Raw genomic sequence first — 19,397 nt, 5'->3', positions numbered from 1 at the left:
GTTTTCATTTAATTCTAAATTATCAAGCAATATCTCTCTTTGACGGGTGCGAAGTCCGATTAACTGGTCAACAGATTTTAACTCGGGAAAACCAAAACAAAATCCCACCCCAATTCTTTTTCCATTTTCTAATTTTATTTTTACATGAGAAAATATAGTATATAAATACTAGAATATTTTTTGTGAAAGAATTATGAATTATCTAATCTAAACAAATACGAAGATATTTTGTTTCTCTTGTTTGTATTCAAATTAATTTGAATGAAGTGTGACTTTTACTCTTTCCAAGTGCTTTGTTACTATTTAATTAATAACGTCGCTTAATTTAATATTGCATATCCGTACACACATGCAGAAGATGAGTGAACTCGGGGATCTACAAATATACTACTAGTTTAAGAGGATCGACCCAAATTGTTGTTATGTGTATATTATCTTTGATTCATATCAATGTGATTGCATGTATGTGTACACGTAGACGTATACGAATACGTAGCCATGCGCTTACACATGTATTTGAATATGTAAGTACATGTGTATTGTATATGTAAAGAAGAGAGAGAGAATGGTCAATGGTAAGAGAGTGCGAGATGATTTGCAGAGTGTGGGAATGCTGGGCTTTGGGGAGTCATTAATCGCATTAAACGAGGGACGTGAGTTCCGATAATCCAAGTGGGGTAATTTAGAGAGAGAGATACATATTTTAATTTTGTTTGGTTTTTAATATAAGTGATAAATTTGCTTTTAGGGTTTGGATTGTTTCCAGTTGGAAGCGTAGATTTGTCTTACTTACAACACTCGTGTCCCTATTTATTGCAATATCATATCCAGATACAGTCCAACATATGAAGTGTAATATTCTTTATATATATTTTAGTCACTTTTTGTAATTGACAACATTAACTTAAAGTCACTTCAATGTATAATTTTTGATATAATAATATGTGGTTGTGCATGATACTTAATGAAACTTTACTCTATTTCCATACCTATATATATACTTTCAACATTTTATGGTTGATAATTAAATTACGGCAACCAGCCAACCCTTAATGAGATTTTAAATTATAATTTAAAGCGACCCATGTAATAGGTTTAACTTTAAAACCTGTTTAGCTTCCGAAAAATAATTTTAAGACTTTTACTCATGTCTTCGTCTCCTTTGTTTAAACCCCTCAAGTTATCGAGGAGAGAGAGATAGAGTGTTTAGAGAGACAAACTATAAGGTAGAGATTTGTTGCAGTCATTTTAATTAGAGAGAAAAACAAGATCTCTTCCTCTTCTCCATCTTTGATAACTAACCTTTCTTCATCATAACATTTCTCTTCACTAAAGTTGCAATTCTTAAATCTCTCTCTTTATCTCTTGAAACATCTCTAATCAATTTGTGTTTCTTCTCAATTCCAGATCATATATATCAAACTGATTTAGGATTTGATTCCTAAAAGAAGAAAAGAAAATGAATTCTAACAACTGGCTTGCCTTTCCTCTATCACCATCTCACTCTTCTTTGCCTCCTCACATCCACTCTTCACAAACCTCTCATTTCAATCTCGGGTTGGTCAACGACAACATCGACACCCCTTTCCAAAACCAAGGTATATGCTATGAAACTTTTTTACTAATAAAACATATATAGTATTTGTTATGAGGGTCTAAATTCATATACCCATTTTAATAAAATTATAGTAATTTCTCTTAAATCAAAACCATATTCAAATGTACTAGCTAGTTGCACATGTTTAAAGACTGTCATGTTCATATAATTATGTTTATGTATAGGATCTAGATTCTTGTTTTTGTTTTCACAAAAAAAATATATTGTATGTTTACTTAGAATGGAATATGATCAATATACACGGTGGAGGCGGCGAAGGAGGAGAGGTTCCAAAAGTGGCTGATTTCTTAGGAGTTAGCAAATCGGAGAATCATCAACCCGACCACAACCTCGTACCTTACAACGACATTCATCAAACCAACGACTCAGATTACTACTTCCAAACCAACAGCTTGTTACCTACAGTCGTCACATGTGCCTCCAACACTCCTAATAACTATGAGCTTCAAGAGAGTGCCCACAATTTGCAATCTCTCACTCTTTCCATGGGAAGCACCGGAGCCCCTGCCGCATCAGCCGCCACCGTGAAAGCCTCGCCGGGTGAAACTAGCGCCGATAATAGTAGTAGCACTACTAACACAAGCGGAGGAGCCATCGTTGAAGCTACACCAAGACGGACCTTGGAAACTTTTGGACAACGAACCTCAATCTATCGTGGCGTTACAAGGTCTTAATGATATTATTTCATTTTTTTTCTTGGTCTAGTAACTTAAAGGGTATATAAATATGTTTTCTTTTTCTTTGGGGGTGTTATAGACATAGATGGACTGGTAGATATGAAGCTCATCTTTGGGATAATAGTTGTAGAAGAGAAGGACAATCAAGGAAAGGAAGACAAGGTAAGCGTAGTCATTTATTTGATTAATTACTTAATAAGTTTGCTCTTTCTGGTCTTGTCTCGGTCGAAATCTTGATATTGGACTAATTATGTTCCTCACTATTATTATTTTCTTGATGCCTGAATCTTGGACTTCATCGCAATGTCTACAGTCTACTTAGGTGAGTATATACACCATTCTTGTTTTTCTTGATCTCGATTATTCTTTGATTTAAAAACATAGGAATGTTTTGTTTAATCGGTTTATAATTAAATTCAGGTGGGTATGATAAAGAAGAGAAAGCAGCAAGAGCATATGATTTAGCTGCACTTAAATATTGGGGCCCCTCTACTACTACCAACTTTCCTGTACGTTATTTCAAACTTTCATGGACTTATAAGCGTATATATTTTATTTTTGTTTCTAATCGTAATAATGGTTCATAATATCCTTATTTTCTACTACCTTTCTTTTGTCACATATTTTAGATTACTAACTACGAGAAGGAAGTGGAGGAGATGAAACACATGACGAGACAAGAGTTTGTGGCTTCTATAAGAAGGTGCTTTTCCATTTGTTCTTCAAGAATTATCTGGAACGTACCGATCTTTGCATAGAAATGTCAGTTTTATAATCAAAGAACCTCGTATTCGATCGATTGCAGGAAAAGTAGTGGATTCTCGCGTGGTGCATCGATGTATCGCGGAGTAACAAGGCATCATCAACATGGAAGATGGCAAGCAAGGATTGGCCGAGTTGCCGGAAACAAAGATCTCTACTTGGGAACTTTCAGTAAGTATAGGCTAACTCTTATCAAGTTAATAGTATCTTTATTCTGATGATATACAAGACCGTCTCATATTATTTGGAGACTACTAGATTTAACGTTAAAATTTAATATTCCACCTGAATAGATGATGGTCATGCTCATATATTCATATGTTTTCCTAGGCACGGAGGAAGAAGCAGCAGAAGCATACGACATAGCTGCAATAAAGTTTCGAGGCCTAAACGCGGTTACAAACTTTGAGATAAACCGCTACGACGTGAAAGCCATACTAGAGAGCAACACACTTCCTATAGGAGGTGGTGCAGCTAAAAGGCTCAAAGAAGCTCAAGCACTAGAATCATCAAGAAAACGCGAGGAAATGATAGCTCTCGGCTCAAATTTCCATCAGTATGGTGCACCTAATGGCTCCAGTTCTGTTGCCTCGAGCTCTAGGCTTCAGCTTCAACCTTACCCACTAAGCATTCAACAACCTTTTGAGCATCTTCATCACCAGCCTTTACTTACTCTACAGAACAACAACGATATCTCTCAGTATAATACCAACCCTCATGATTCCTATAGTTACATTCAGACGCAGCTTCATCTTCACCAACAACAGACCAACAATTACATGCAGTCTTCTAGTCACAGCTCGCAGCTCTACAATGCTTATCTTCAGAGCAACCCTGGTTTGCTTCACGGATTTGTCTCTGACAATAACAACAACACTTCAGGGTTTCTTGGAAACAATGGGATTGGTATTGGGTCAAGCTCGACCGTTGGAACATCGGCAGAGGAAGAGTATCCGGCAGTTAAAGTTGATTACGATATGCCTCCTTCAGGTGGAGCCACAGGGTATGGAGGATGGAATACTGGAGAGTCTGTTCAGGGTTCGAATCTAGGTGGTGTTTTCACAATGTGGAATGAATAAAAGGTTTCTTTTTGTTCTGTGTTTCTTGCGAGGTAAGGTATGTTCTGAATAATTACTATTCTTTTCTTGTTTCGCAAGCAATAGGATCGGCTGGAGTCTTCTTGATTAGCAGAGGTTTTAGTTTATTTTTAATTTTACTTTTGACGGCGAAGATGATGAATTTGTAGACGGCGGTTAACAGAGTCCTCGAGGGTTAGGGTTTTATGGGTACTAAAATAAGATTAGAAAGTACCCAAATTTTGTTTAAAAAGCTAACCCTTCTGACTAATTTCTCAAACTTGTAATTCGTTTATAATCAGATATTTCGATTTCCTCAATTTAGTCTTATATATCATGCTTATTTCTGAAATTATAACTATTTTCATAGTGTAACTTAGTAACTATCTGCATGTGAATAACTTTGCCTCTCAACTTTCCACATACCGAGATTTTGTTTGCTTGAAATTTCAGTCTTTTCACAAAACTTAAAAACTAGTATATATTTAAATACGTGCGATTGTTTGGTGAATTCATTTTATTTTACGACTTTAATTTATTGATTTAGAGAAGCAGAATGTAGTGGTTGAGTCTAACATGTGTCTTTCCCTTATACAAATTATCTAACGTTTAAAAATAATTTGAAAGATGGACACCTTATTAATTTTTTTTCTGCAGATGAAAACCTTAGTAATAAAATGTTTTTTTATTAAACTTCTAGTGTGCATTAGTCCTATAGATTTGTACGTAAAAGGTACAAGAACTATTAACACTTATATATATTTGATTCACCAGTTTAATTTCGTCATACGGTCTTATACCTTAAATGAAAAGTCTTTACCAAATGCTCGTATATTTCTGTATAGAAACCAAACACGGTGGTCTCCGTCCACCTTCAGACATCACAAACGTAAGAAATTTCACACAACTTGATCTTGTAATTTAATAATGATAAAATAATACGTACAATCATTCTCTCTTAAGCCTACCCTTAACCAGCCATTGGCTTGTAGCCTTATAGGGAACGACTTTAACAAAATCATTTGCCCTCAAGAGCACTCCTCTCCACATAAAGAGCTGTCAATTGGGGCAGGTTCTCCGTGGGTAGCACAATCCAAATTGTTGGATTCGACCGGAATTACTCCTATTTTTTCTCAAAGATGTTTGGTTTGTGTTTGTCTAATGTTCTTTTCGATGTTTAAAAATTGTTCTTCTCGGGTCATACCAGATGTTAGTAGCCTCAAGTATTTAGACCAATCTCATTTTGTTCTACTATATATATACAAGTTGGTATCCAAAATCTTGGTTCTCCGACTGAAGTTAGTTCTTTTAGATCTTATCTTCCAAACCAAACAACAATTTTATCAAATGTCGGCTTGTTACAAATAACTCAACAATGTTCAGGACTATAAAAAAAAAAATGAGAGCATAAATAGGCAGTACAAAAGCTTTTGAGTTATTTGTTGTGATTTTGTTATGAATGGCTTCCCACCCATTAATATTCCAACTCAATTCATTGCTTGGGTCAACGCATGCTAAATTGCTAACAGTTTCTACTTATTCATTTGGGACATTGGGTAGTAGTTTCAGGGTTGTAGGGGTTTGAAACAAGATGATCCCCTTTTTCCTTATACGTACCTTTGTCATTGCAATGAACTACTTATCACATACTTTGAACAAAGCTGTAAAGGAAGAATTGTTTGGTTATCATGATTAATGTTATATAATGAAAGTAAGCTTATTCATATTTTCTTTGTTGACGACTTGCTCTACAGCTTGCCATCATGATTAATGGATAGATGGCCAGAAAGATATATATCAGGCTCCTTCTAGCCAGTTGCTCCGTCTCTGATCAATATTCAAATCATGTGAGGATCATTCCCATTCTTAAGACTTGAATACTATTACTAAGAGGATGAGATTCTTACGTTCAAAGATTTCACACATATTGATGTTTAAATCCTCTACATTTTAAGTTTGCAGTGATATTATCTCTTTTACTCAACAGAAAATAATAAGATCGAGCTAGCTAACTCGCAGTAATTAGAAAGAAAAAAAAAACATAAAGCAGAAAGGTATATTCTTATAACTTGGCATATGAACATCTATATTTTATTTGTATTTTAGTATAAGCAAAAGATTTATGTCATTTTCAAATTATTGGTAATTTTTGAAAAAGTACTGTCTAGTTCCATTTCGAAAAGAGTGGGTAAATATTTGTAAGCATAGTAAACCTTTATTCAAAAATGTAAAAAATGAATTGAAATTTGAAATGAGTAGTAAAGGAAAAAAAATCAAAAGAAGGAGCCAGTCAGATACGTACACGTCATAGCCGACTCTAGCACAAACGGTGTGAATGAAAAAATATAAAACATCGCTAAAATAAAATCGTCGAGAGAAACCAACCTTTTTCCTCTCCTCTACCTCTCAGCTTCTGCTGGATCTCTCCAGCAAACGATCTTGTTTGGAGAGATTCGTAGGGTAAGTGGTTTCTCATTCATTTCTATTTTGCTTTCATGTGTTTATATCGGTTCTGTGTCTCGATTTCGCTTCCAATTTCGATTTCCCCTTTGTATTGGGAGGTTTCTCTGTCGACTTATGTGGTGGGTTTTGTCTGTTTTTATTGATTAGGGACCGATCGATCAAGGCTTCTCGGGCAAACAGGTAAAAATAGCTTTTTGGTATTTGATTTCTAGTTTTATTTAGGGTTCAATTCTAAGCTGGTGATTTTGAATAACAGCTTGAGTTTATGATTTTCGACTGTGTAATGATTTGTTTGCTGGGTATTATCTGCATGTGGGTTTTGTTTGTTTTTGAAATTTGAATTGAATTGCTGTGAAAAGTTTTAATTATGATATAAAAGGTTAATTTTGAACCTTTCATTTCTGTGAAGGAATGTAGTGTTGGATGGAAGTGAGATTAGCTATGTGGGTTTTATGCTTTTAAACTTTGATCTGAACTGTTATGAAAGTTCTTAGCTTTTCTGCTGATATAAAAGGCTAGTTTCTAACATTTCATTTTCCGTTAAGAAAGGTAGTGAGTGTTTGATGGAAATGAAATCAGCTATATGCCTATATCGGTTTTGTATTTTTTAGAAATTTGAAATGATTTGTGACAAAAGTTCTTAGCTTTTATGCTGATATGAAAGGCTAATTTCTAACATTTCGTTTCTGTGAAGGAACTTTGTAATGGATAGAAGTGATTTTAGCTGCTCTGCTGTTTATAAATGATTCATTTACACTTCTATTTGCGTAATATCAGGTATTGTTTTTTTGGTATTAGCTGCAAGGCTGCTTAGATATTGCAGTCTGTTCGGGTAGCTGATAATTGGCAATCAAGCTTGAGGATTATGTGTTTGTGTTTTTAGATTTTAATGTTGGCAGAAAAATGGTTCTAGGCTTGTTTTACTCGGTTTTCTCCATCTTTTGACATCTTAAACCATCATAAGAGGGTTCCCTAAGAAGTTCGGTAATAGGTTATGAGACCATGTGTAGAGTTTATCAAAAACATTATGTTCGTTTGCTTCTGGGTTGTGTTTATTTGTTTCTGAGACGTTAGTAAAACATAGTGAATTCGTAGTTATTGTCAAGATTTGTGTACTTTTTATACTTTACTGAGGATGATCTTTTTGAAGTACAGAAATGGACCACGACAAGACAGGATGCCAAAGCCCACCTGAAGGTCCCAAGCTATGTGTCAACAACTGCGGTTTCTTCGGAAGCGCTGCCACAATGAACATGTGTTCAAAGTGTCACAAGGCTATGTTGTTTCAACAAGAGCAGGGGGCTAAGTTTGCATCTGCAGTGTCTGGAATATCATCATCGACCAACATCATGAAGGAAACCCTTACTGCTGCGTTGGTTGATGGCGAAACCAAATCTGTCGAGCCGATGGTTGTCTCTGTACAGCCATCCTCTGTCCAAGCCGTTGCAGAGGTAATTGCACCAGAAGAAGCTGCAAAGCCAAAGGAAGGACCAAGCCGATGTACAACTTGCAATAAACGGGTAGGCTTGACTGGATTCAAGTGTCGCTGTGGTAACCTCTTCTGTGGGACACACCGGTATGCAGACATACATAACTGCTCCTTCAATTACCATGCTGCTGCGCAAGAAGCTATAGCTAAAGCAAACCCGGTTGTGAAGGCAGAGAAGCTTGACAAAATCTGAAACTCGAAACTCTGTTTTCAGGTACACCGTATGTTTCCTTTATCCTGTCTGTGTCTGGTTCAAGGTGTCTCTCATGTTAAAAAAAGGGTTTTACATATGGTCGAACGAACAAAAGCGTGGGTTGATCTTTAGCTTCTTCCATCTCTCTGCAATATTTGTGGTGTGAAAGTTTCTATTATCTGTGTTTGCAAGCAGAGAAATGTGCTCTTAAAAATGTATGCTTTGATGTGTTTCTCTTATTATTTATGAGCACTGTGTTTATGTTTCCCGTATGGTCTGTATCATACTGAGATTGTATCTGTAGCTATATTGAAGCTTAAATGCTTATGTTTGTCCTTCAATGGAGGTTTTAGGTCTCAGGCTCTGATTCAGTTTCATTTCTCTGGTTGGCGAGCTATGTATGTAACTTTGCTTTGCAAAGTCATGAACATTAACATGTGGGTCGATGAAGACTCAAGAGCTCGCTTCTCTGGGTTCTGATTACGAACACACGTAACCGGGTACACCGGTTCCAATACCACTGACCCAATAACTCATTAATTTGTCCCCCTTGTGCACTGTAATGATTATCTGCTTAATTATTTATGGGTACCAAAAAAGACAACTAAAATTAATAATAACTAAATTTAGTAAATGCTGAGTATTTGATTGATAAAGTCACGTTTTACAACTATTTTATTTATAAAAACAAATAAAAATGGCGCAACACAAAATTCAAGGGACAAACGGATAAGCATACCAAAAAAGAAAAAAAAAGAAGAAGAGAATAACATGTTGGAGAGAATTAAAATAAAATAGCAAAATTACATTATGGTAAATTTGGCTGCTATATCTTTATTGCATATTGGAGAAACGTGGGTTGAGATCATATAATATGTCATGAAATATTCTTCTGTAGACACAAGTTGAACTGAATTAGTACAACTTATTTGATACAAAATTTCGGAACTGAACAGACTATTTATCAAGATTCGACGTTCACCATGGCCCATGGGTAAAGCAGTCGGACTAAAGCCCAAGTAACCAATTCAATCGCGGTAACATCGAATTCGAAACTGTAGAAAGTTGACGTCATTGACCCTAAAACATATAAGAGCAAGTCCAGTAGTAAACTCCATAAAGGGGTTCATCAGCATTTAAAAACAATATTTTTTGGTTTGGGTAGTTTGGGAATAAGTCTGGTGAAAACAGGGTTCCAGTAGTGAACTCCATTTTGGGGTTCATCCCGAAAAAAAAAAAATATTTTTTAAAGAAATAAATTGAAAGAGTGTTAAAACACCAACAACAACAATGTTTGACAAACACCAACAACAACAAGAGTTATACAAGTAGTTTTACATAAAGAAAGAGTGTAAATTTTTTTCAAGGCCCAGCGTGCTTGCTCCAAAGTACATTCCCGAGCACGCTGATCGAACCCCGCCTTATCTTCTTTATAGAGCTTCGCTTTGGCTTCATCGTAATAGTCCCCCTCATCAGAAAAGGTAATAACGACGGAATCGCCCTGAATCGCCAAAGAACACGAACGAGAGAAGAAAAAAATCGGGGAAAGAGAAAATGTTTTCTTTCTGTGGTTTTTTTTTTCCCCCAAAATGACGCGTTTTCCACAACCAATCGACAGATGCCATGTGGTTCGCATGCGGAGTCTTCAAGGTCGTCGGGATGAACCGCCCCTTCTGAGTTGGGCTTTTTTTTTTTTTTTAAAATTCAAAATGTATATGATTTTGTGCCCAAAATTGAGGAAGACCCTCTAATGGACCTGGTCTAACAGCTATACCAATACATGCGGGTTAACTTCATAAATATTTTTTTTTCGTTATTTTCTAACTGCTAATCAGCCTCGATTCAGTGAAAATGATAGTCCGAGATAATGTTTGTTTTTGTATTGAAAGATCAGACCGCCCATACCAAGGTTATAGAAATCATGAAAATGAAGAAAAATATTATGAATATTTACCAATATTTTAGTTTAGAAAATTTACTTTATCTTTAAAAGATATTATCTACATTTATGTTTAAGTCTAGATTTATCTCTATATAAGAGAATGTAACTTGTACAATTATTTTTATGAGAGTCTAAGAAGGTGTTCTTCAATCATGAATTTATAATAAATTTTTTAAGTTTTATAATTTTTTAGATTTAAAAATTGATATCAGTTTTATGGATTTATTTGTTTAATCAAAAATCTCTGTAATATACATAAATTTTTTATTCTAATAATTTACTCATAAAACTTTATTGGAATTGATTTGAAATGATTTAATACACAAAAAGTTAAAAGTCATTTAATTTTGAATAACATTAATGAAAGATTTGAAGTGTTCATTGAATAACGCCAAATTCTAAAATTTCTTTGATTTACAATCAAAAGATCTGATAACATTGAATTTTAAAAGTCATCATGATCTTCCACTAATATTTTTTTCTAATTTATGTTTTTTCTAAAGGATTTTTTTTCTAATTTATGTAGTTTCTATTTAGATCAGATGATACAGATATGTTACTAAGTTAAACTTTGTTTTTCTCTTTTGGGTACGACATGAAATTTAGACATGCTGAAATAATATAATAAGAAGTTAAGAACCAATTTAATGACGTCCAAATTAAAAAGAGAAAAATCTAGAATTAATAGTTGTACACATGCATGATATCACAATGGGTTGGAAAGTACGTAACAGAATCATATTAATGAAGATTTATAAAATGCCAACGAATGTATCAAATTGCATTACGTAACCATCATTTTACATCCAACTACCGTCGTAAACGATAAACGCCAAAAATGACCGGAAAAATGCCGCAGCTGCCGCCACCGGGATTAAAACGCGACGGTTTAAAAGCGCACATCATGGTGTTTCCTTATCCAGCACAAGGCCACTTGCTTCCTCTTCTCGACTTAACTCATCATCTCTGTCTCCATGGCGACATCACAGTCTCGATTATAGTCACTCCTAAAAACCTTCCTTACCTCTCTCCTCTTCTCTCCGCTCATCCCTCTACCGTCTCCGCCGTCACTTTACCTTTCCCTCACAATCCTTCACTCCCTCCCGGCGTTGAAAACGTCAAAGAACTCGGCTGTTCCGGTAATCCTCTGATTATGGCTTCTCTACGTCAGCTTCGAGAGCCTATCATCAACTGGTTAAGTTCTCATCCCAATCCTCCTGTCGCTCTCATCTCTGATTTCTTCCTTGGATGGACCAACGATCTCGGTATTCCTCGCTTTGCCTTCTTCAGCTCTGGAGCATTCTTAGCTTCGATTCTCCATTTCGTCTCTGATAAGCTTCATATATTTGAATCAACTGAGCCTGTTTGTTTCTTGGATCTTCCTCGTTCCCCTGTTTTCAAGACAGAGCATCTCCCGTCCTTAATCCCACAATCTCCATCTTCGCAAGATCTTGAAAGTGTCAAAGACACCACGAGGAATTTTTCGAGCTACGGTTGCGTTTTCAACTCTTGTGAGTGTCTTGAAGAGGAATACATGGAGTTTGTGAAGCAGAAAGTGGGTCATAACCGTATTTTTGGTGTTGGCCCGCTTTCTTTAATCGGGTTAGGTAAGGGAGATTCATATTCCAATGTAGACGTCAAGGCCTTGGTGAGTTGGCTCGACGGATGTCCAGATGGATCAGTGCTATACATCTGCTTCGGAAGTCAAAAAGTGTTAAGTAAAGACCAATGTGATGCTCTGGCTCTTGGTCTCCAAAAGAGCATGACCAGGTTCGTTTGGGTGGCTAAGACAGACCCAATACCTGATGGGTTCGAGGATCTCGTTGCGGGTCGAGGGTTGATTGTTAGAGGTTGGGCTCCTCAAGTGTCTGTGTTGAATCACGTGGCTGTTGGAGGATTTTTAAGCCATTGTGGATGGAACTCGGTCCTGGAAGCGATGGCTAGCGGAAAAATGATCTTGGCATGGCCCATGGAAGCAGACCAGTTTGTGGATGCAAGGTTGCTGGTGGAGCATATGGGTGTGGCGGTTAGTGTATGTGAAGGGGGTAAGACTGTACCTGATTCAAATGAGTTGGGTCGGGTCATAGCTGAAACAATGGGTGAACACGGACAAGAGGTGCGTGCTCAGGCTAAGGCGATGGGACGAAATGCACAAGCTGCGATGGAACCAGGAGGAAGCTCTAGTGCAGATTTAGAAAGACTTGTCAAAGAACTGAGATCTTTATAAAGAATTAAAGATAATGATGTGGTTCCAAATGATAAAAATACTTTTAAGAGGTTTATCCAAATAAAAAGGAGTTTTCAATTTTTTACAAGTTATTATTGATTATGGTTGTGCATCACCTGAAGAAAAAAAACAATCATCTTACTAGGTAAGAGCCTCACTAAGAAGTACAATAATTTGAACTTGTGGTTTATAACAGAGAAAATTTGGAATACTACGATTTATGAAAAATACCAAAACAATTTAAAATACTGATGGAAACAATAACAACAACAACAAAAGTTCCACTTCTAGACACATGGGCACTTCTGCTTTTAAAATTGCAAAAATAATCTCACTCAGTTATTCAAATTTTCCTTCAACCCCATATGGTTAGGAGGTTGGCCTGGATAAAATACCTGAAACCGAAAATCGAATTGGAATCAAACTAAATCGAACCAAAATTTAAATGGATATCCGAAATATATGAAATATAATTATATGATTAAAGGTTGGTCCGGATAAGTACCTGAAACCCAAAAATCTAATTGGAATTAAATTGAACCATACCGAAATCCAAATGGGTATTCATAATATATGAAATACACTTGTATATTTAATTTGTGTATATCAGGTATGAAATACCGCTTCGGAGTTGTTAAGTTTAAAGTGGTTAGGGGACAATTCAGGATATGTTGATTCTATGAATGGGTTAAATTAAGTTCGAGTCCATGAAGTTTTATATATTGCGTTTTTTTTTTTCATTTTCTTTATCATTTGCTTTGATTAAACAGGTTGGCAAGTGTTCTTTTACTTTTTTTTTTGACACTTTTCTCCTTATTTTTCTGAATCTTTGACACCTTTAAAGGGGCCATATATCATATTATTTGATAACAAGATTATATAAATCACATCTATCAAACAAATACGGTATATAATTTGACTAACTATTTAAAGTAGTCTTGAGTCATGATGAAGTAGTAGTGACTGAACAAATGCAAAGATCGATATAAAAGATGAAGTTTCTGATAATCATTCTCAAAGACAATACAAGGATATATAGCTCGTAGAGCATATCTACATTCCTAAAGAGATATACATCGGATCATTTACAGAGCAACTATTAAGGCAAGAAGTTATGAGTAATTGATACCATATCAATGACTAAAGATACGATACGCTATTAGTGACTAACTTTTTTTTTCAACAAGTTACACTCACAAGTCTACCTTTTTAACGCACGAGCAACATCAGGTACTTGCTAGTATTTCTTTCACCATTTCTATTGTATATCTCGAGTGTACCATCCTCCATATAATGTATCTGCAGTAATTGATTGATGATGATTAAGCCAACAACTTAACTAATATATATATATATATATATATATATATATATATAATGCTGCTCTACGAATAACATTCATCCGGATTTATGTAGATGCCAATACATCATCACTTGTGCACGTTCTCCATCATACTTAAGAAGCTTGAAGCTGCTCAAGATTACGCCTCTATAGAAAATACATAAGATTATCTTACGTAAACGGAACAATATCTTTAGTTAAAAAACCAAAAAAAAAAAGCATTAATAAATTAACCAGCGCAAAGAAAAATAACTAAGAAACGAAGAACACATGCATACAATTAATTAATTGCATGGAGACCAAAAGTGAACAATCAAAACAAAATTAACACTCGTTGTTGTTGCAATCATCTTGTTGCTCGATATCAGAAGCAGCCTCATAGTTGTCATCATGATCTCCTCCAAAGCTATCAATCCCACAAGGAACATGACCATTACCAAAAGCCTTGACGTGGTCTTTAAGCGATCTCTTGTGCTTAAAATCCGAGCCACAAGAGCAATACCAAAGTTTACCACAATTCTTCTCATGTGTTCTCCAATCTCCTTTCACTGCAAAGGCCTTGCCACATCTGCGGCAAGCAAAAGGTCTAGATCCGTGTTTGCGCTTGTAATGGGTTTGGAGGGTTCGAAAATCCTTGAGAGGCTTGGCTCGCGGGTGGTCGATGTTGTTCTTGCATCCCGGTGCGCAGCAGAAACATGGTAGTCTTAACATTCCTGTTGGTTGAGTTCCTCTTAGAGACTCTGGTCCCTTTCTGTATTGTGAGCCGTGTCCCCACATGTGCATCTACAATATAAAACGTTTTCATGTCATAAATCATAAAGTAGTCATCAGTCTTAGAAAGTATTAGTTTAAGTCTAGGAAACATGCTATTATGGTTGGTATTGTGAGTCTATGACTCTGGATTAGATTTTATCAACGTTTGGAAAACAGTAAATTCAAATCGCAAACGCAAACCTAAACGTATTTCATTTTGGTTTATGTTGTATTTACACATTTATATATAATTTTTAAACATTATTTTAAACATTAAAATGTCATATATATATATATATATTTCAAATAAACTCAATAATTTAACATATGAACATAAACAAAAAGAAACCAAAGGCTTATATAAGATATAAAAGCTTTTAACAAAACAAAAAGAGATGTTAATGTATAAAAAACTATAGGTAAGTTCTATATATAGGTCTTAGCCTCTTTACTTCATGTAAAAGTTTGCTTTTGGCATGAAATAATTATCAGCTGTATCTAGCTTTTGTGTGACGGCAAAAAAAAGCTTTTGTGTAGTATATATATAAACAAAACAAAGTCTATATTCACAAATAATCTGCTAGACATAAATCCTCCTTACCGTTTAGATTTTTTTTGTTTTTAATGGGTTTTATAAGTTCACAAAAATCAAGAGAGACAATAAAGATGGAGGTGGACTAAGCATGTTTCAGGGTTATAAAGAGTCTGTCTGACAAAAAGACTGTTGGTTAAAGAAGATCTTCTGACTTAATTGGTAAGTTGATCTTACATAGCCACCATCATTCAACACCCTGAAACCGATTTGACGTGTACCATCAAATTTGTAAAAGAGTTTATAAACATCAAGGCATAGTAGTAATTACCAAAAGTACTAGTTACAACTATTAGAGATACCCCTAAAGATCCATAAATCAATAACGAGTTTGTAAATGTTTTATTAGGCCCACCAAAAAAAACTATGGACTAATTAAAATCCGTTTTGAAGAACAGGCAGTGTAATATTTTTTTTGAGAAAGAACAGGAAATGTAATCTTGAAATGAGCTAATAATTGATTCTTGAATCAATGGAGTAGCTAGTACCTGCATGTTGTTGTATCTGTTGAATGTCTTGAAGCAAAGAGGACAAGAGAACTGTGTAGGACCAATCAAAATCTGAGCAGGAGTAGGGATCCAATAGTGATGACCTCTGGGTAGATCTCCATGATCATCATCATCATGAAGGTGGGAGTCAACCGTGACCTCTACTCCTTGGTCATGATGATGTTGTTCCTCGGTGGTTCCATCAGGGGCAATATAGCTCTCAATGCTCCCACCATCACCGTAGTTTGGTAACCCTAAATGAAGATCCACGGTCACATCATGAGGATCGTTGAGAAAGTTAGAAGAACTGATCTGATCTGTGTCCATGAAATAGTGTTGATCTTGCTGTTCTTGGTGCCTTGAGGGGCTTAAGCTAAGAAGAGGAAGTGCTTCTCTGAGTGGAGGTGAGTTAGGGAAAGTGGAAGTAGTAGTAGGAGCCATGTTATTAGGATTTGTGGTATTAGGGTAGTAGAAGCTATTGTTAGAGTTGTAAATGTAAGAGAGAGAACTGGAGTAGGTGAAGTTTGTATTGTCAAATCCATTGGTGAAGAGATTAGAACAAGCTGGATTAGACATGAGTTTGAGGAGAAGACAAAGAAGAAGAAAGGCACCGTCGCTATTGTTTATGGGTTTGTCTCACATAGAGAGAGAGAGAGAGAGAGAGAGATGTGAGTATCTATGTATATATATATATATATATGGGTGTGAGAGTGTATATGTATACATGTAATGTTTGAGATGTGACGAAGCGGTGGAAAATATTCATGATGATAAAGAAAGGGTACGGAGAAGGAAGCAGAGAGAAAAGACCCAAGAAGAAATTTGAAGAGGCAAAAAAAAAAAAAAAACTATCTTTGGGACTCGCGCAATGGTGTATCAATGTATGTACGTATATGCACTATAAGTCAAATATTAGATCCTTGTACTTAAAGAACTAGGGTGACAAAAATATACTTAAACATCCTAATCAGTTAAAATTTGGTGTATGGTGTTTTTTTTGTCAACTGGTGTATGGTGTTTATTGATCATTCAATACTAATTGACGTTGTGTGATTACGGTTAGGGTTCGAATCAAACTAACTACATCAACTTCAATCATGATTAGCCATTATAAAAAAAAAAAACAAAGCTGATTTTTCTTATATAATCTTGGGATTAATGTAGCCCTGTTGATTTCGATATTGATCATCAAATAATGAAAATTCCAATTCAAATAAACGGGCTTGAACAAAATAATAGCACGACAACACTTTAATTGATTTATGTATGTCTTTTTGTTTAGAATACGCACACTTCAAATGTAAATCTCAATCAAGATGTAGCATTGACACTAAATCAAACAACTAAGATTCATATCCAATTTCAAGTTTCTTTAATTCTACGATTTAATTCTTAATCTATTAGAGCTAAATGGTCCAATAAATCCACCATATTGGTAGGACTAATTGACGTATGTTTTTAAAAGTTAATCGGTGTCACTGTCAACCCATCAACCAATGAATGCTCTTTCAATTTCATAGGTATAGATTTATTTTGTTCTCTCTTATCTTTTCGAGTTTGTTACGTTGTGATCTAGTAGATATTCTTATAAATTTAACTAACACATAAAATCAAATAAATACTAGATAAAAAATATTAATGTTTACGAAATATAAAAATTTGTAACATCAATAACAAATTTTACACAACAACGATATGAATCAGATTTTACCAATTTTTAAGCTATAATCCACGAATAAAAAAAAAAATAAAAGACTTACTTATACTTTCTAAATGCATTGATATATGTTTTCTATTACTTTTTGAAACTTTTACAATCTTCATTAATTATGATAAATAGTAAGGATTATGATGCAAAACACAAATTATTTTGAAAATCATTAACAAATAAATACTATATTACTCAATAAACCTATATATTTCTATTAATGCTCTTGTATATTATCAATCAATATATTTAGAAAGGATAAATGAGTCTTTTTATTTATATTACAGTATTGAAATCAAGTTATATATTTGTTGTGTAAAATTTAATGTTATAAAGTTTTATATTTGAGGATGGCTTAGCACCCCTCAAAAATGAGACTGGTCTTGGATATGCTCTTAGTTAGCTTTTAAATTTTCAAGGGTTACCATGCGTTCCAATAATGTCACAAGTAAAGTTGGTATAGAAAGGTTAAAATTCGAAATGTGAAATAGTAAACTCAAGATATTAGTCACCAAGACACCAAATAAACCCAATGTACAACAACGTATGAAAGGGATTATGTGCATGAATCAAGGATATGGAGGCTTCTTCTCTACCTCAAACATCGATACCAATAATTATGTATATATTTATTTATGGAGAGAGGTGATATAATGATAAACAATAAAGTGTTGTGGGTATAATATATTGATGGCTTTGGGAAAGGAGATAGTTGTGATCTAAGACAGCACTTGCTTTGGTGGTCTCGTCTCCATGTCGGCTCTGCTTCAGAAACATATTACTTGGGAATGGTAATCCCAATTTCTTATTCATCTACACTTCGATGTGTATTTTACTGTTCTAGTTTACATTATAAATTTGCATTTCTTTTTTGCTTTGTATTTTCTTTTGCTATTTTTTTTCCTTCTTTTCTCGCTAAATTTCATCTACGTCCCGATTCATGCATACGCTTTCTACCACAAAGGATGTTTCTTTCCTTCTGGTACGATTTTAATAAAAAAATATCATGTTTTTGTATAAAGATATATCAAATACAGTCAGAATATTAAAATTAGTTTTTTTTTTCACTGTCGTAGCCTGATACGATAATAGTTTTATGGTCCTCTATAGTCTATACACTGCTCATTTGTTGCTATATATATGGTGCATAATAGGAAGGAAACATATACTAAAGAAAATCTCTATATTATTATTTGAGTAGACATTTAAATAAATAAATTTTTATTTGTAAGATATTATAAAATATTTTATATAAATGAATATTTATTTATAAGAGATTACATAAATAAAATTTTATTTATAAGATATTACATAAATAAACTTTACAAATATAGAAAGCTCAATTAAATATTTCTATGCAAAAAATAGTTAAAATAGAGCTCACAGATTTGTTTTGAATATATATAGATATATGTATTTAGTTTTTTTTACTTATTTAAATATTAAAATATATTTGATTATTTTAAATAATAATCAATTCTGTATATGAAAAAATCTATTTATACTTTTGCAATATTTTTATTTATATTTTCATAATTAATTAGTATCATTTTCGAACATCAATTCAATTATTTTTATAAAAAACTAGACAAACTAAATGAATATCGAAGCATTGTACATAGTAAAAGTGATATTTTCTTAAAGAGTAACCAAAATGTTATAGGTCTTAGTTTTTGTCAGCGGAATGATGACTATACCTTATCAGATTAGTTTTCTTCAATTTCATCGTCAGTATTCGAACTCGAAGTCGTGACTTTAGGTTCCCTCCTTTGGAAGGTCAGCTAGGATTAATTTCAATTGAGTTACCGATGCTAGATTATTACGATGTAATATAAAGATAGTTTTCATGCTGTTTGCTGATTGTAAGATCAATGTGAAAATGGGTCAACGACCGTGATTTTTAAAGTTATTGTGTTGGTGGCAATGTGTGTGAACTCGAAAGAACTTAAGATAAAACTCCATCTTATTTTGACTCATAGTTTACTTTGAAATTATTAATTATTAGGGAATATTAAAACATGAGATGTTCCCGAGATAGCACGAGTGTGAATGTTTTGTGGTTGCACT

At 34.4% G+C, this 19,397-nt stretch overlaps 4 protein-coding genes across 4 annotated transcripts; 3 read left to right on the top strand and 1 right to left on the bottom strand.

The window, feature by feature from the left end:
• The first annotated feature begins 1,160 nt into the window (after positions 1-1,160).
• LOC18010841 (AP2-like ethylene-responsive transcription factor PLT2) lies at positions 1,161-4,136 on the top strand. Its single transcript, XM_024150483.1, has 9 exons — positions 1,161-1,226; positions 1,408-1,598; positions 1,838-2,285; positions 2,375-2,457; positions 2,609-2,617; positions 2,716-2,804; positions 2,925-2,998; positions 3,101-3,228; positions 3,388-4,136. The coding sequence occupies exons 2-9, from the start codon at positions 1,460-1,462 to the stop codon at positions 4,134-4,136; spliced, it is 1,719 nt and encodes a 572-aa protein (XP_024006251.1). The 5' UTR covers positions 1,161-1,226; positions 1,408-1,459.
• A 2,349-nt stretch (positions 4,137-6,485) lies between these two features.
• LOC18010840 (zinc finger A20 and AN1 domain-containing stress-associated protein 2) lies at positions 6,486-8,638 on the top strand. The gene is made up of 3 exons (XM_006393010.2): positions 6,486-6,593; positions 6,744-6,776; positions 7,752-8,638. The coding sequence occupies exon 3, from the start codon at positions 7,754-7,756 to the stop codon at positions 8,276-8,278; it is 525 nt and encodes a 174-aa protein (XP_006393072.2). The 5' UTR covers positions 6,486-6,593; positions 6,744-6,776; positions 7,752-7,753; the 3' UTR covers positions 8,279-8,638.
• A 2,420-nt stretch (positions 8,639-11,058) lies between these two features.
• On the top strand, positions 11,059-12,447 carry LOC18010858 (UDP-glycosyltransferase 89A2). Its single transcript, XM_006393008.1, has one exon. It carries the CDS (start codon positions 11,059-11,061, stop codon positions 12,445-12,447), a length of 1,389 nt encoding a protein of 462 aa, XP_006393070.1.
• A 1,666-nt stretch (positions 12,448-14,113) lies between these two features.
• LOC18010860 (zinc finger protein WIP5) lies at positions 14,114-16,204 on the bottom strand. Its single transcript, XM_006393007.2, has 2 exons — positions 15,623-16,204; positions 14,114-14,572 (listed from the first exon to the last, which is right to left on the bottom strand). Exons 1-2 carry the CDS (start codon positions 16,196-16,198, stop codon positions 14,114-14,116), a joined length of 1,035 nt encoding a protein of 344 aa, XP_006393069.1. The 5' UTR covers positions 16,199-16,204.
• Positions 16,205-19,397: the final 3,193 nt, after the last annotated feature.

Source organism: Eutrema salsugineum, unplaced genomic scaffold, assembly GCF_000478725.1.
Source record: "Eutrema salsugineum unplaced genomic scaffold, Eutsalg1_0 scaffold_7, whole genome shotgun sequence".
In the NCBI taxonomy this organism is placed as follows: Eukaryota; Viridiplantae; Streptophyta; class Magnoliopsida; order Brassicales; family Brassicaceae; genus Eutrema; species Eutrema salsugineum.
Note: the sequence above shows the minus strand (reverse complement) of the source record. Positions and strands in the feature narration are given on the sequence as shown.

Excerpts from the sequence above, each read along its gene's own strand:
- LOC18010841 (XM_024150483.1), top strand. The coding sequence starts at position 1,460 with ATGAATTCTAACAACTGGCTTGCCTTTCCTCTATCACCATCTCACTCT. Across the intron at positions 2,286-2,374 it reads ATCTATCGTGGCGTTACAAG|ACATAGATGGACTGGTAGAT; the intron begins GTCTTAATGATA and ends GGGGTGTTATAG. Across the intron at positions 2,805-2,924 it reads CTACTACTACCAACTTTCCT|ATTACTAACTACGAGAAGGA; the intron begins GTACGTTATTTC and ends CACATATTTTAG.
- LOC18010860 (XM_006393007.2), bottom strand. The coding sequence starts at position 16,198 with ATGTCTAATCCAGCTTGTTCTAATCTCTTCACCAATGGATTTGACAAT. Across the intron at positions 14,573-15,622 it reads ACAGATACAACAACATGCAG|ATGCACATGTGGGGACACGG; the intron begins GTACTAGCTACT and ends TTTATATTGTAG.
- LOC18010858 (XM_006393008.1), top strand. The coding sequence starts at position 11,059 with ATGACCGGAAAAATGCCGCAGCTGCCGCCACCGGGATTAAAACGCGAC.
- LOC18010840 (XM_006393010.2), top strand. The coding sequence starts at position 7,754 with ATGGACCACGACAAGACAGGATGCCAAAGCCCACCTGAAGGTCCCAAG.